General features: G+C 42.9%; 1 protein-coding gene and 1 long non-coding RNA gene across 2 annotated transcripts; one reads left to right on the forward strand and one right to left on the reverse strand.

Moving 5' to 3' along the window:
- Nucleotides 1–233: 233 nt before the first annotated feature.
- Nucleotides 234–10342, reverse strand: LOC309593786. Its single transcript, XR_014228935.1, has 3 exons — nt 10262–10342; nt 1340–1418; nt 234–585 (listed from the first exon to the last, which is right to left on the reverse strand). It is a non-coding gene; the product is annotated as an uncharacterized lncRNA (long non-coding RNA).
- A 408-nt stretch (nt 10343–10750) lies between these two features.
- Nucleotides 10751–13720, forward strand: RPS20 (ribosomal protein S20). Its single transcript, XM_082318850.1, has 4 exons — nt 10751–10904; nt 12157–12256; nt 13005–13078; nt 13497–13720. The coding sequence occupies exons 1-4, from the start codon at nt 10902–10904 to the stop codon at nt 13677–13679; spliced, it is 360 nt and encodes a 119-aa protein (XP_082174976.1). The 5' UTR covers nt 10751–10901; the 3' UTR covers nt 13680–13720.
- Nucleotides 13721–15893: the final 2173 nt, after the last annotated feature.

The raw sequence follows: 15893 nt of genomic DNA on the forward strand, positions 1-15893 counted from the left end.
GAGGAGTGAGAAAGAAGGAAAAGAAAAAGCGTGGAATTATAATTTTATCATTCTGTATTACTCTTCACTTACTATAGCTATTACTGAAGGTTTAGTGTCTTTGGTTCCGAAATAGAAATATCAACAGACGTTTCATAATCAGTTTTTAAAAAGTAAGCATAAGCTACAATTCTGATGCTACTCTCTTTATTTGGGGGTGGGGTGGGTGGGAGTATTACAGGTAAACATATTTGGTAATTAAGCGGAGAACGGTTATCTGTTTCTCTTTGACATAGCTTCTGGCTTCCCATCAACAAGGAGCCTCCGTAACCCTGCTCCTGGCTTGTGCTGTTGTTTGCCTCTCTTTCCTTGGAGGCTTCTTCTATGCTCACTTACTTCATATTCTCTTTTTTTTTTGTCCCTTTTTTTTTGTCGTCATGCTTTATCTCAACCCAGAAAGAAAGAGGTAACAACACTATCTTCAAATGATAAAAATATGATACAACTTGGGGGCGGGCACATCCTTAATACAGAAGGTATGATGGGAAGCATGAAGATGTAAGTGAAGATGTATGGGTTGCTTCTGTATTCTGTGGTAAGATATATCTGCAGCAAAGAAAACAAAACAAAACAATGTTTTACAAAATATACCACAAATATTCATAAATTCAATGGGACTTAAGTGAATGCTTAGTATTTGACTTGTGTATCAACTTTTGCAGCATTAGCATCTGTGTTTACAAATTCATCCACTAGAACAAAGATGAAAATAGGAGTAGAAAATGAATGGTTATTATTTTTAAAATTGACTATACTTTGAACATTTTACTTACACTTTATTTTAGCCATTTATCTGCTGCAAATACCTTAATGCAGTGCTCAAAGAGCCTCTTTCTATGCTTCAGTTAACCCAGCTGCCAAATATTTGTCTGCCTGTCAAATGAAAAGCCTTAAAACCAGTTAAAGAAGGCAAATGGAACAAAAAAGTCTACTGGCGTCTATCCCAGTCTGCCATCAGGCTAAGGATGCCATGGGACAATTTGATAGTAGAGGCACCGTCCGCCCCTGGACTCCTCCGAGCACGAGGCTGAGTTGCGCTCCCGACCCACCCTGAGGTTCAATAGCCCGAGTGTTCAGCAGAGCAGGGAGGTGATTGCATTTGCCTTTGCAGGGCACCGGGGATAACAGGGTAATTCATAACTTAATAAATATTCTACTGCACATGTGCCAGGCTACAAAGAGCAAAGTAGGTTGCAAATTGGAAACGTAAATGTCCAGCTCTTTTTAAGTTACTCCCCCCAAAAGGGTGGAAGGAAAACCAGTTTTATTTTCAAGCCATGTATTTTTCTCAACCACTTACTTCAAAAATGGTGAAAGGGTTTTGATTCAGATGTGGCACAAGTGAAGCTGGTCCCAGAGACAAGTATAGAAAGTTGCACCTGAACAGAGATAGTAAAAAAGCTGACTGTAAATACGGGAATTGATAGGCTGGAGGGGCTGGATTTTTTTTTCATAGTAGTTAATAGTATATAATACAGCAAGTTTAGAGATATATCATATACTTTGGCCACGTCCTTGTTTCTCTCTTATCTAGCAGTTCCATTAAAATGTTTGGTAGATAACACAAAAGCCACACACAAAGCTTTTGAAGGAATGTGTCATTGCACTGACGTGCCAGTAGACTAATGTCACACAAATTTCTCTTTGTATAGAAAGTGACGGAACTTCTCCAGACCTCCCTTAAAGTTGTCAATCCTTGTATAGCTTTTGGGAGTGAAATGACTGCTATTAGATGTTTTCCAATTTAAAGGGGAGAAAAAGAATATTCTTAAAATTTAATTAATCATTCCTGTCAACAGCTGACTTCCAGAGGAAATAAATGTCTTTAATTTTTTAAAAAATGTTTTCACACTTGCATAGTTCATTTCAAAAGCTGTGTATTGAATTGCAAACAGCATTTGAAAAAGTGTCCTAGCCATAAAAAATTAGCACTACCTGACAAATCATAGCAAGGGTAATATGAAAGAGCCATTTGCACAGGGAGACAAGGGAGGCGGCTGGAGGAGGCACTGAGACAAGCCAGAAACAGGCAGAGGGGAGACACCCCCAAAACCGAACCTATTTGCTACAAGCCTTTCAATCAGTGAAGCTCTCATTGAAAAATAAGTTTATGCTGGTACGTGAATTTCTGTGTTGTATGCTAGAGCTACCTGCCCGCTGGACTGTCAAGGCCCCGTGTGACTTACACTAAGGTCTTGACCTAGTGCTTAAAATTAGACAAGGACACTGATTCAGTTCAGAGCCGTCACCCATTACCACCAGGTTGTAGTTTAGTTGTTAACTTGTTTAGTTGAAAGAAGCATAGCCTTCCCCTCACTCGCAGCCCCCCAAAAACCCAACTGTCCTGGCCCACCAAAATGATTTTAAATGCTCTGCAAACCATTACCAGCCCCAAAACTGTCCGTGAGGTTTCTTCTTTCTTTTCTTGATGATTGCATTATGTGCTCATCATGATGTGATTAGTTAGTGCTATACTTTAATAACACAAATGATTCAGCAATGTATACTAGTACACAAGTAATGGTGGATTCTTCATTGGAAAAGAAATTTCTTTTATATACAGAAGATTTTAAGAGTAAAAAGCTCAGTTTTCTAGTGTGTTGGTTTTTCTTTTTTTTTTTCCAGGAAAGACGAGAATCAACCCCTACTATTTGCATAAGCATTTGTGCCTGGCAGAACAAAGTGATTGGCCCTACCTCACCTCAGGAACATTCCACGAGAGCGTATGAGCAGCAGTTCTTCCTCTGAATGCGTAAGGGACTCTCAAAAAGGAAATATACCTGCTGCAAGGGTGCGGGAAGGGGGCCATTGCTAGAATGAACTACCTGCTGGGTGGTCTCAGAAACATCTTCCAACGGTCGTAATTATTGAAAGATTACTTTGTAATATATGTATTTTGTACGTAAAAGAAAAACATGAGAACACAATGCTGAAAGAATTACAAGTATTAATATTTCGTGATTTTTTTTCAGGAGGCATGGCTACCATACTCAAAACCACCTTCCATATATACCACAATAATTAATTTTATTTGCCTAAAAATCGAATGCTTGACCACAACACTCTTAAGTGCTAATACTATCTTTTCCTCAGTTTTAAACCAGTAGACAATACTGCTTCCCTTGATTTGCATGTGGAAAACCTACTGCTAGAGTTTTCACTGTGCACAGAGGTAGGAATGTTGGAAGTGCGACTGTGTGCACGTACGTATATTTGCTCTTACAACATTTAAGCGATTGTTGCAGGGGAAAAAGGCTTTTCTATGTTACAGTATTTCCTGGGAGACTAACCAAACCATATTCCATATCTGTAACAATGATGTCCTGTAGACTCGTGTGAAAGGACTTCTACAAGCCCTGTTTTCATTACAAGTGAAGTAGGAACTTCTGCTGTGTATTTCGGTGGAAGAGAAGTTTCATAGACTTGCTTTACTCTGCTCTAAGTTCTCTTAAACAGAACTGCTGCGTCTCCTGTGAAATACCATTACAGGCTCTATGGTGGTTGTTCCTGCCCCCCTACTGCAACCTCATAATTTCTATGTAGTAGGCTGCAGCTGCCGCTTTGCCACATTAGCTTTTTAGAGAAGTTAGCAAGCCCTTTGAAACCAAAACTTCTTAATATTTGATGCCTCTTGGATCACTTTCATGTTACGTTGTGGATCCGACCAGCTGTTCTGAACAATCACAATCTAATGATTTCCTCCGTGGCTAATAATTCCTGTTTCTAAAGCATATCTTTAACACCACAGTGTCTCCTTTAGTTCCAGGTCCTACATTTTATGTTATTATTCCTGTTTCTGTCAGGTTTTGAGTAATTTAACTTGGCTAGTTCACACAGGGTCAGGTCACAACAGGGGAAGCATTACTGAATTGGCCTTAGTCTTTCTTTACAGACTGCAGGGTTGGGGAGGGCATCTCCTCGCAAGTCCCTCAAAAGTCAATGTGACACCTGGATGTAATTTAGATAAAATTGTGAGATGCAACTAATATCCTGCTCTGATAGTCCTGTACCATCAAGATGGCGATTCCCCCTTGCTTTAAATCTCACCATCTATGGCAAGCATTTGCTAAATTTTGTGCTTGCACATGTTCATCATCTGAAAACCAGTTGGATCAAGCATATCACAAGGAGGAAACTAATTTTAAAGGGATGAAGAAAAAGTTCTCAGAAAAAAAAAACAAACCACAATGCAGTGATGCATTCTATATCAAGAGAAGTTTTTCCTCTAGTCGTAAGGCAGTGTGAGGTCAGGATCATTCCTTAAATTATCCCTGCTCCATGATAGAGAGGCAGCACAAGCACCGTGAAACAATTCCCTCCTACTCTGTCTCGCCAAAGAATTAGATTAGATTAAACTGGTCTTTGGAAGAAAAAAATGTGATCAGTGACTTCATAACTGGACTTTCAAACAGTAGACAGAGGGTAATGAGCAAAAATATACGTGGACTACATATATCAGTAAACATTACCGCTGTAAAATTAATCAGCTTTTTCTTCCTCAAGGACAGACATCCAACCATGCAAACACCCTGCTGCTGGTAGCTTCCCACAAAGTCTTCGCAGGAGGCAGACATACAGAGGAAAGACAACTCCGAAGTCTTTATTAGCGCGGTATTGCATGAGTTCGTACGCACCAGCGCGTACCGCTAGTTCCTAACAGCTCCGAGTACAAAACGTCCGTAGAGTAGCCAGCGAGGTAAGCGTAGCAAACCAATCTGTGTCCTGGAAGCCATTTCCAATTCAGTCGGTAAAACAGCTTGCTATGTTCAAAGAGTCATGTGGATATTATTTGACTAGATGCAGCTTTTCAACATGTGCTACGAACTACTGCAGTCTTCTTGAACTGTCTGTTTTTTCAAAGTAAAACAGATCACTACAAACTGCGCCAAGTGGTGATGCGTCAAGTGGCCAGCTCTGGATTGGAGAGATTTGTGTATTTTGGAATATATTTTTTACACTTGATTAACCTTTCCACACGTGAAGTCTTCCAAGGTGATTTCCAAAATGAAAACTGGATGCAAAAAGACCAGTTTCGTTCGTGTGTTCTGCTTTCACTGGACGGATGCTGGGGATTTTTTTGTACAGGAATTACATGCCCCCCACTTGGTAACGTGGCCTGGGTAACAACAGATGATACAGGAGGAATGCGAGTGTAAATAGCGTGTGCGAACAGAATACCCAAATTGGCATGTTCTGAGAGGATGTTTGCCCAAAACCTGATAACGCTAAGAGGAAATTAACAATAACAAAGCTTGCTTAAGACAACGATCACCCAGATTAAACAGTAACCAGGGGATTAAATTACCAATAGCCTTTTGAGAAAAGAAGTTAGCTTGAAAAGCAGCACGAGAATTTGCGATTGTTGGAAGAAACCATGGGGTGGGAAAGCAGTACCAGAGCAGCAGGCACCACTGCTTCCAAGGCCGGAGAGCACCCTCCCCATCGGACACGGTAAGCAGCTGCCACTCCATGCCCAGTAGAGGCTGGGGGGCTGACAGGACGAGGTGTAGCAGTAGGGACCCACCTCTCAGGACCGCGTGTGGGAACTCACAGGGTGCGCATTCACTGGCACGTGGATGAGCTGCGCAGGTACACACGCCTACATCTGCAACTAGAAGGATTCAGAAACAGGGGAACCTGCACGCCCGAAAGGGGGAGTATGCATTTGTAATCCCCACTTCTTGCAAGAGAGGGGATGTGCACAGGGCTGCGTTAATACGTAAGTGGGATCAGTTGTAGAAGGAAAAATAAGAAATTTGTAGGTGCTTATTAACACTCTGTAAGCACCTAGTATTGTGATTTCTGTTGTATTGCCAATATTGATCCACAGTATATAGTTCACTGATTACTGGCAAATTATGTGTTGCTAATCAATAAACTGCCTTGGTGCCATTAAGACTATGAGCGTTGCACAGTTATTCCCTGCAAAAAAGTTGCTGTTTTATTATTACAAATTTGACAGAAGTGTCACATCTGCAAAGCAAGGAGTGGAGAGGCAACAAACATTCTTCCAGACAAGCAGAGAAGGCATAAGATGTTTTTTCAAATGGATTAATTAAGACTGAACTAGGGCAGGACAAATTCAAATAATATCCTCCTGAAAGCAGCCCAGATGTACAATCCTGTTTCAATCCCGAGTGTTCAAAGACACATTACAGTGATGTACTACAGATTCAGTGTCACTAGAAATGCTGTAGCATATTAGCAGTGAAGTATTTTTTGTCACTGTGATTTGTGTCAGAAGAACAAGGCAACACAGGCTGACAAAGGAGAAGTTTCAGGGAAGTCATGCTCTAAGCAGGTCAGTATTAGAAGCCAAGTATATTATCTGTCAGGCGTAAAGTACATATTTAGAAGGAACGAGCTTGCAATAATCATTATGAAGGTCACGCTGCCCATTTGAAAAAGTCTCTTCATGATCAATATCTGCGGCAACATTTGTCAACAGTAAAGGAGTCCAATAAAGCACAATTGCTCTTTTTCTGAGTCAAGGATCTAGTTCATGTTTTGCATAGCTACATAAAAAAATTTTAAGGTAAATAGAGCCTAGTATTTTAGAGGGGGGTTGCATTTTTATATGGTGAACTTTAGTTGCCAGTTAGCAACTACCCAAATCAATCTTTATAAAAAAAGGAATATTTTCAGTTCCAGTGGGTTTTCTGGAAGTTTCAATAGCTGAGGCAGCTGTAGACACAGTAAATACAGGTGTTCAAAATCTAGAGGACAAAGAGATATTAACAGGTACTAACTGCTGAGCAAAGAAGTTGGAGGAGAGTTCTGAGACACGATACAAGTGCATAACTTCAAGTTAATGTAAGAGGATCAGCAGATACCTACAATTAAGACCAAGCAGATGCTGAAGCGTTTCTTAAAAGGCTTTGAAAATAGCTTTCGTTGGATTGCTGCTGACTGATTTAGATACTCCACCATCTACCGATGATTTCCTGAGAAGCCTCGAGTATGATCCTGCTTCACAGGTATTTTATGATCAGTTCAAACAAAATCTTTAGAAGTGTGTTCAAAGACCTTGGAGAAGGAAGTAATTTTCAAAGTGAATAGGAATATATTTTGGCAGTATGTTATCACCACTGAAAGCAAAGACTAGAGGCATTAGGCTGGCATAAGCCAGGTAGCTTCCAGGGAGCTGCCCACATCAAATAATCACTATGAAAAATGACAAAGCAGATTTAAGGAAACTACTGTGAGCCCTGCCAAAACCATCCACAGGCCACCTGTGTGAAATAAGTAGAATAAATCTACTCAGAAGAATGGTGTTCACAAGCCAATTTGCAAAGCCTGGGGAGTATGTCTGTCCTTTGAACCACGCAAAGGCACAGAGTTCAGCATTCACCAGAAGACAGCACAAGCCTCCATTTCAAGAAGTTTTTACAATACTTTAGAAGATGCTGAGCGACAGCAGGCACATGCTCGTTCAGTTAACTCTTCAGTCACACAGGTAGACTCATATCAGGATCTGCTCTTGAATTATGACACCTCTAGCACTACAAGAACATCTAGGAGATCTCGAAGATCCTTTTTGTCACACGAACAAAGGAAGACAGAAGGTTAATTGACATCTAGACTAAATGGATTTAGATTTGTAGAATATTGGGACATCTTTTCTGGATAGAAAACCTGTATAATTTAGCCTGTCACGGCGGGGGATCTTCCCAGGCAAAACTTAGCAAGATTAAATGCAATGGCATTAAGTAGCTAAAGAATCAGGTGACCATTCATTTAGCACAAAGTAAAGATGTTCAGGTTAAAATTAAGCAAAGGACCAAAAACCTGACAAGAACCTAACTCCCTACACATACATATTTAATTAATAAGAACTGAATTACTAATTTGGAAGCATAAATTGAATCTAATTGGTTTTACTATAAGCTAGTAGAAAATATAAAGATAACAAAATATTCAGATCATTACTCAAGACTGTTTCTGGAGGACAAACTGGTCAAAGGAAGGGAGACACCCCCCCCCCCCCCCCCAGTAATCTATAAAAACAAAGTCAGAAAGTGTCATGAATGCACATAGAACGATATTCTGAGTGGTAAACAATGAAATTAGGTATTTTTTCTGCTACAGACTACTAAGTCATGTTAAAAGCATATCTTGCTTCTTAATCATTTACCTGCTTAATTATGTGACATGAGGAAAACACTCCTGGAAGATTCATCTAAAAAGCATATGCCAACAGTGCATTTATATGTCCAAACTCACAACCTCATAACTAAACTGAAGTTAGCATTAGCTGGGGAGAAAAACCTACATTAAAACCAATACGTAACCAAAAGAAAACCAGGCTTCATACAAAATACGAATCAGAAGCTAAGAATGACAGAATATTCAGAAGGTAAGCAAAAAGTTTTATTGACAATGGATGTTTATCCATGCGAATAGCAGGAAGGAGTTGGTTTCTTTTTTTTTTAAAGTGTATTTCAGAGAAAGCAGGAAGTTCAGAAAAATTTCTGTTCTACATTTGTGGCGAACAAACAACATTATATCACTGAATTCTAACAACAGCTAAGGAAAGCCTTAAACACAGGAATATAAGTAAGACGTTTTTTAAATCAGCAGCTCCAGATAGCTTACATCCAAGAATTTTAAGAGCTGGCAAAGGAGACTTGTGTGCTGTTAATGTACATTTTCCATAAGCTTTGAGAAATCTGGGGAAGCCCAGGAAAAAAAAAAAAATCTCAAAGAAAGCTGAGGTGGTGCCAATACTAGGAAAAAAAAAAGTAAGAAAGGAACAAATTCAGGAACTTACTGTCAACCTTGCATTAATTCCAGGGAAAGAAAAAATACTGAATTCTTGACACATGAACAAGAAATAACTGAGGAAATTTTACTTAAGTTACACAGCTTAAATGTATGGAAAATGCATCTTTTCAGATGGACTTTTTTTCTCTCATGCAATTAGAGCATACATTTGGTAGACAACAGGAACAGTGTTGCTATAACATGTTTGTACATTGTCTTGTTCAGTAGGACACTGAGAAACTGGCATCGTGGTGCACATATAGTTCATAATAAATAAATTAAAACTAAAGTTACAGGTCTGGGTCATCAGGAATCCGTCAGACATTGCTAATTGAATCCCACAGGAATTAGTTCTTGGCACCAAGCCATTCAATATTTTATCTGGAAGTAAAGTTTACTAAAAACATTCATAAAAGCTCTAAGTAAATAACATAGCATGCTTGCTGACCAGGCACTGTCTAGATTACTGGAAAATTAAGTGTTTCAGCATGATCAGTGTGAGGTCATGTATTTAAGAGGGATGAATATAAAACACTTCTAGATGGAAAACTTCCTCAGGAAGTAGTTGGAATAACCGATAAACATGAGTTCCTTATGCATAAGTGAGTTCAAAATTGTTAATATAATTGTTAAATGGCTCAGAAATCAAGCCACCAGAAAACAAATGCTGCTTTCACTGCAGAGAGGAAGAGGCCAGAGAAACAGGACTATCACCAAACCAGACTTTTCAAGCACTGATCTCCATTGGCAAAAGACATTGCTGCATTTCAGGAAGCAGTGATGACCACTTCTGTATCTGTGTTTAGTGGACCTGATTTAACAGAACATAGCATCTAGTCCAAAGCCATTACTAGTAAATGAGAGATTTCAAAGAGCAAGTACAAATGATCCAAGTGCAAAACAAGTCTAAAATTGAGCACCATAATGGAATAATTGGCATACAAACGTTATCTCCATCACATGAGGTTTAAGGACCATACGAAGACCTATTCAAGTGCTGGGGGAGGGGGGGGGGGGGGGAGGAGGAATTATATCAAGTGCAGTGTGATAGCTGAAAGTAAGCTCAGATTAAAATATCAAGGAGTCTTTTTTGAACAATTGTAGTAATTACTAAGTTTCCAAAGGTGGCAGTAGTTTTGCTAACAGTATACATGTCTATGATTACCAGCCAACCACCCCCAAACTAGAATTAAAATATTATTTTTAAAAGACAACCACAATGACCTTACTATAGGCCATAATTTCATAACATATAACATGTTCCTCCAGTCAGACAAATCTCCCAAGTTGTGAGAAACAGGCATGCTGTCAGCAAAATGCTTGTTTTGGGACTGAGTTACCGGTGCCCAGGCCAAAGCAATGACTGTTCTCATTAAAAACATACGCCTCCAATGCCCAATCTGAATAGATAAAGGGACTTCAATTAAAAAAAAAAAAAAAAAAAAAGTTAAGTTCTTACATTCGGGAATGAATGAAACGCGCATTTTTACTTAAGGTTGCTTAAAACGTCTGTTCTCACACCTCCGCTTTCAGTAGTGACTGAAAAGAAAAAAAAGGCCGAGATGGGAACGGGCTCACGTCCCCGGCAGCAACGCAGACCTGCCGGCACACCAAACCCCCCAAGATAAAGCCGAAATCTACCGGTAAAGGCAACGAGGAGCGCAAGCTGCCGGCGGGGGACCGGCGCTCTGCCCCACAGGCCGCCGGCCGGGCCCGCCGCAGGGGGCACGGCAGCCCCACCAACCGCGCTCGCCGCGGAGACCGGCCCCCTCGGCACGTCCCGTGGCAGGCCCCGGAGCTCGGCCCTGCCCCTCACCACCGAGCCCGGTGCCCGGTGCCCTCTCCCCCGGCGCCCGCCGCACAGGGGACCAGGCCGCCCCGGCTTCCCCTCCCCGGCGCTTCCGGGCGCCGGCTGGGGGTGAAAGGTCCCGCGGCGCCCGGATGGAGGCGGTGCCGCTCGCTATATAAGCGCCCCGCCGCCGCCGCGCCCTCCTCTCCTCACGCCGCCCCGCCGCCGCCTCCTGGCTCACCGCTGTTCGCTGGGCCCCGCGCCGCCCCTCGCCCGGGAATAAGTCGGTCAGGAAGGCCCTGCTGCCGCCATGGTGAGGCGGGGGGCGCCGGGGACGGGGGGGAGAGGGGCCGCCGGGCCGCCGCCGCCTCTCGCTGCCGGCAGCGCCGCGTGGCCGCCAGGCCCGGGCGGCCGCATGCGCCCCGCCGGTGCCGGCCCTCGGCCCCGGGGCAGGGCTGCGGGGCGGGGGGGGGGGGGCCTGAGGGATGCCCCGCTGCTGGGGCGGCTTCTGGAGCGCCTTCCCCGAGCCCCTGGCAGCCGGGGGCGCGGGTGAGGCGGCCCCTCGGGCCGGGGCCTTGCGCCGGCTGCACCCACGGCCGGGCCTGCAGGGAGGGCGGTGCGTGAGGCCGGGGCGCAGCAGGCCGCGGCGGCCCGAGCGCTCCCCTCCGGGCAGAGCTCCCCTCCGGGCAGAGCTCCCCTCCGGGCAGAGCTCCCCTCCGGGCAGAGCTCCCCTCCGGGCAGAGCTCCCCTCCGGGCAGAGCTCCCCTCCGGGCAGAGCTCCCCTCCGGGCAGAGCTCCCCTCCGGGCAGAGCTCCCCTCCGGGAGCGGCGCCGGTGGCGGCGGGGGGACGAGCTCAGCCCGGCCTCAGTGACGGTGAACAGGCCTGGTGCGCTTGCCCTAAAAATCTGCTTTTAGTAGAGGAATGCGCGTCAGTTAATACGACAGGTAGTACCTCATCAGCCTGATAAGTACCACGTTTCACTCACGGGTTTTTAAGACCTTCCTCCGTATTTTCACTTTTCTTTCATCAATTCACTCGGTCCGCGTTAACCCCCAGTTATTGCAAGCACTTAATTGCACAAGCTCTTCACATCGGCCTCCTGAGCGGCCGAATTAGTCTCTCTGGCCAGATGCCCCTTCTTGTTACATCGTTGCTGTTTTGTCGATATCTTTGTTGCTTAATTCGTGGTGAGGATAAGTTGTAAGACACATGAAATGCGAAATGTGTTTATTTTTGAGGACGAGGAGTATTCGTGACTGGACAGCCTGCTGTATGTAGGCAAACCAGGGAGGGATGTTCTTGCAGCTTCCCACAGCCAGATGCAGTTAGAAAAAACACTAAAAATTGCTTCTCCTCAGAGCAGTCAGGACTTTGCCCTTCCTTTCTGTTCCCACCATTTCTTCCATGCCACCATACCCTTTGGATACGTCATCTAGTCAGTAGCATAAAATAGTCCCATAGCTAAATTGTTCTTTACGCTCTAGAAGTCCGTTTTTAAGAGGCTGCAGGTAGTGTTAGTTGGTGTTGACTGTAGTGTCTGATATTTGTAACTTCAACATTTTAGGCGTTTAAAGATACTGGCAAAGCACCTGTGGAACAAGAGGTAGCAATTCATCGCATTAGAATTACTTTGACAAGTCGCAATGTAAAATCACTTGAGAAGGGTGAGTGATACTTTCTTTTTTTTAACTGGGTTAGCTTGTTAAGTAATGAATGATATATATGATATAATGTATTACAAAATACAATGTATTGAAACCAGCTGTAATTAAAGATGTTGGCGTTTGCCTGTTTGTATGTGACTTGGCTAACAAAGTCAACCCAAAGTGCTGACAAGTAGATTCTAATTTAATTTTTAATGAAAGCTAGTGTTTGGGGTTTATCATCATGCTGAAAACTTCACATCATAATGATTAACTTAAGCGAGTGCAGCGTCTTCCCTTTAGTTCTTGTGGGGGTTTTAGTTGTCACTATTCGAATGTGTAAGAACTGAAAGGCACTGGTTTCTTGACTGATACTTTGTCACTCTTGTTACAAAGAGTTTAGAAGTTTAATGTTCTTTAAGAAATTATTTAATCTTGTTTAGGAACTGGCTTTGCCAGTGTTTTAATCATATAATGTAAGTGTTGTAGAATCACTGTTTAATGCAGGATCTTCAGGCTGATAACAGCTTAAATACAGCTTAAACTTGCAGCTAAGGGCTTTTGCCTACTGTTGTAACATGATTTTGCTAACCATGGTGTAACACTTCCGCTTGTATGTGGTTGGCTATGAGGATAACCCTTAAAATGAATGGCAGTGATCACTTCATACGCTATTCTGAGCCAACATCTTGTTTGAAATCTTCACTTAAGAGAACAAGCAAAAAAAATACTCACAAACCTGAGCTATTTTGTATTTTTTTTTTTTCAGTCTGTGCTGACTTGATCAGAGGCGCTAAGGAAAAAAACCTAAAGGTGAAAGGGCCTGTTCGCATGCCCACCAAGGTAATTAACACTGTTTTCCTGTCTTAAAAGTTTGTGTTTTTTCCTGCAAATGTGCACTTAAAACATATTTTAAAAAAAAAAAAAGTTCAGATGAAAAGCAGTACTACTAAATTGAGGGTGACCCAGTGTAAACGGATAATGACTTCACAAGTTGCTTTGACACTTGGGCAGCTGTTTAGGGCAAAACATGTTGAACATGGAAGGGGCTTTTGTGTCCTTGAATTTATTTTAATCTTGAATTTTTTTTTAATTAAATTGAATATAGGGAAGGAGTGTTAACTTCAGTAGAATATAACTTAAGAAGTACCTTTCCAATGACACAGATACCATACAGTATTTGTAGGTGGATTGATTTGATTGTAGATTAGTCTTCTGTATGCATCAACTAAATACCCTGTGTTTTATGATTTTTCTTCAGACTCTGCGAATCACTACCAGGAAGACGCCTTGTGGTGAAGGTTCCAAGACCTGGGATCGTTTCCAAATGCGTATTCATAAGCGGCTCATTGACTTGCACAGCCCTTCCGAGATCGTGAAGCAGATCACTTCCATCAGCATCGAACCAGGTGTAGAAGTTGAAGTTACTATTGCCGATGCCTAAATGATGGTCATCGTTGAATAAAGCTGATTTACAAATTTTCATCACTGTTTGTTTTTGTATGTGTGCCAAGAGTCTTGGGTAGCCCTGCGATGGTTTTCATGAAGAAGGACAAGAGAGATCATAATCTAAATGCTGTGTGAGAGGATTGTGTGATATTTAAGGAAGAATATGCCAGTTGTAAACATCAGGAAGATGAAACTTGGGCATCATAGTTTCATTGGAGGTTCGTGACTGTATGGACATGCAGCACTTAAATCCTTTATGGAAAATATATTTTTAATAATTTAACTTTGGCTGAAATCTTAGTCTATACCCAGACAAACAGTAGTATTAAAATTGATGTTCAGGTAAACTAACAAGTTTTCAATTCTTGGTTTTTGCCGTACAAGGCTGAACTAACACTTGGCGTACTTGGCTTTTTTTTCCTTACGCTTTTCTCTGTCAATGGAACCTGAGGATGTTAGTCATAAAACTTCATAATTTTTGGTGAATACGTTGAAATTATCAAGTTCTTTCTTTAGACTTGTACATAGAGTCACAAAACTAAGCTGTGGAACTCTCTAGTTGTCTTTCTAGGTTTAGATTTCCATAGATTTGAATATTAAAGGTAGTGTTAAAGGTAAGCTTTATATGTAAAGCAATAAACCAGCCATTGTCATTGCTGCTACTTAGGCCTCTCAAGCTTGGTGGTGGGTTTTTTCTTCTGCAAACTAATCCTTAAAGGAATTATGATTAATTCTTAAACCTACAAGACACAGAGCCCTGAGTTAAATGAAAGAACACTGTCTCATCCATTTAAGATCAGGTTGCTGCTCCTGCTTCAAGCATAGGAGAGAACCTGAATTCTAATTAAACAAGCAGAAGTGAGGAAACACGCAGTTGTGTGGACCTTGCAGTCCCATTTGTATTTGCTAGGATCTGACACAGTGGCCAAAGCTTGCGCTTTCTTACTCAAGGGATTCAAGAGTCCCTCACCTGCCCACTTGTCTTAATTTCGTTAAATGTAAAGCTTTAGAAGGATTCTATCCCTCTAGTTAGCAGGCTCAAGAGCTTTGGTAGAAGGGAGAGGTGAGAGATTTGCTTGTATTTACACACATTGTGACAAGCCTGCTTCCTTGGGGAACATCTCAAAGAACTGTGTGAGCAGAGGAAAAAAAAAATAAAAATGCTTCTTCCTAAAGGTCAGTTTCTGGTATAAATGTGAGCTGCCTGACAAATACTTCTAGCCTTAGTGTTAGAATAATTTGTACTTTATGGGGTGCTCTGAAAAGCATAGTAAGAACTTGACTTTGTGACACCAGTCCGATTAAAAGGGGATAAACTGGGGCGGACAAGCGACAGACTGGAAGTGTTACTAGCTGAGGCTGACCGACCTTTCTGTGTGATTAGTTAGTAACTTTCACCCAGGTCTTCCCTCTGCTTAACCCAATAGCCTGCTGACCAAAAGCACCTGGAGGGATCTGGGGAGGGGAGAGCTGGCTAGCTTTGACATCATTTCTGTCTTTGGTCCTTGCTGTTGGTCAAAACATAATAGCTTTTTAGTGGCTCGCAGCTGGCTGTGTCTCGGACTTACACAGCACCCCTTAAACATACCTGAAGTCCCATCTGTGTTCTTTGAGCAGCTGTGGCTCTTTAAAATCAAGTTTTTTTGTTGTCTTTTGAGTGTGTTTCTCTCTTTTCACCTGCCGCCAACTTACGTTTAAAAACAAGGACAAATACACCTCCTCTGCACCCGGCTCTTGTACTTCACAGGGAGGCAACTGTCTCCCTGCTCTCTGAACAAGCAGCCTCGCCCATGAAGGTTTCCCGCTCTCTGCCGCTTGCCGGCCGGAGGTGACGGAGCGCCGGCCCCCGGTCGCTCCCCGGGCGGGGGCCGGGCCGGGCCGGGCCGGGCCCTGCGGTGCGGGGTTCCCTCCCGCTGCCCCTGCCGCTCTCCCGTTGCTGACCTGAGCGGTTTGCGAGTCGTTGGCCTCCTACTTAGTTTACGACAATACCGCGTGCTGTCGAAGCGGTTACGTAAGAGGCACGGTAACTTTACATAACTGCTCTGATGGAAATACTTAGGTATCTGCGTCTTCCCGCCCCGGCGCGCTCGGTCAAGCGAGGCACCTCTCCTCTGGCCGCTGAGCTGCCGCTGTCGGCGTCGCATTACGTCGCCGCTCAAACCCCGTCCTTCTCCCCGTCCTTCATTAAGAACGATAAATAAATCTGCGT

This window comes from Platalea leucorodia (genome assembly GCF_965183815.1).
Source record: "Platalea leucorodia genome assembly, chromosome: 1".
Classification (NCBI taxonomy): domain Eukaryota; kingdom Metazoa; phylum Chordata; class Aves; order Pelecaniformes; family Threskiornithidae; genus Platalea; species Platalea leucorodia.

Coding starts and splice junctions, on each gene's coding strand:
- RPS20 (XM_082318850.1), top strand. Junction 12,257..13,004: donor TGTAAAATCACTTGAGAAGG/GTGAGTGATACT, acceptor TTTTTTTTTCAG/TCTGTGCTGACTTGATCAGA. Junction 13,079..13,496: donor CTGTTCGCATGCCCACCAAG/GTAATTAACACT, acceptor ATTTTTCTTCAG/ACTCTGCGAATCACTACCAG.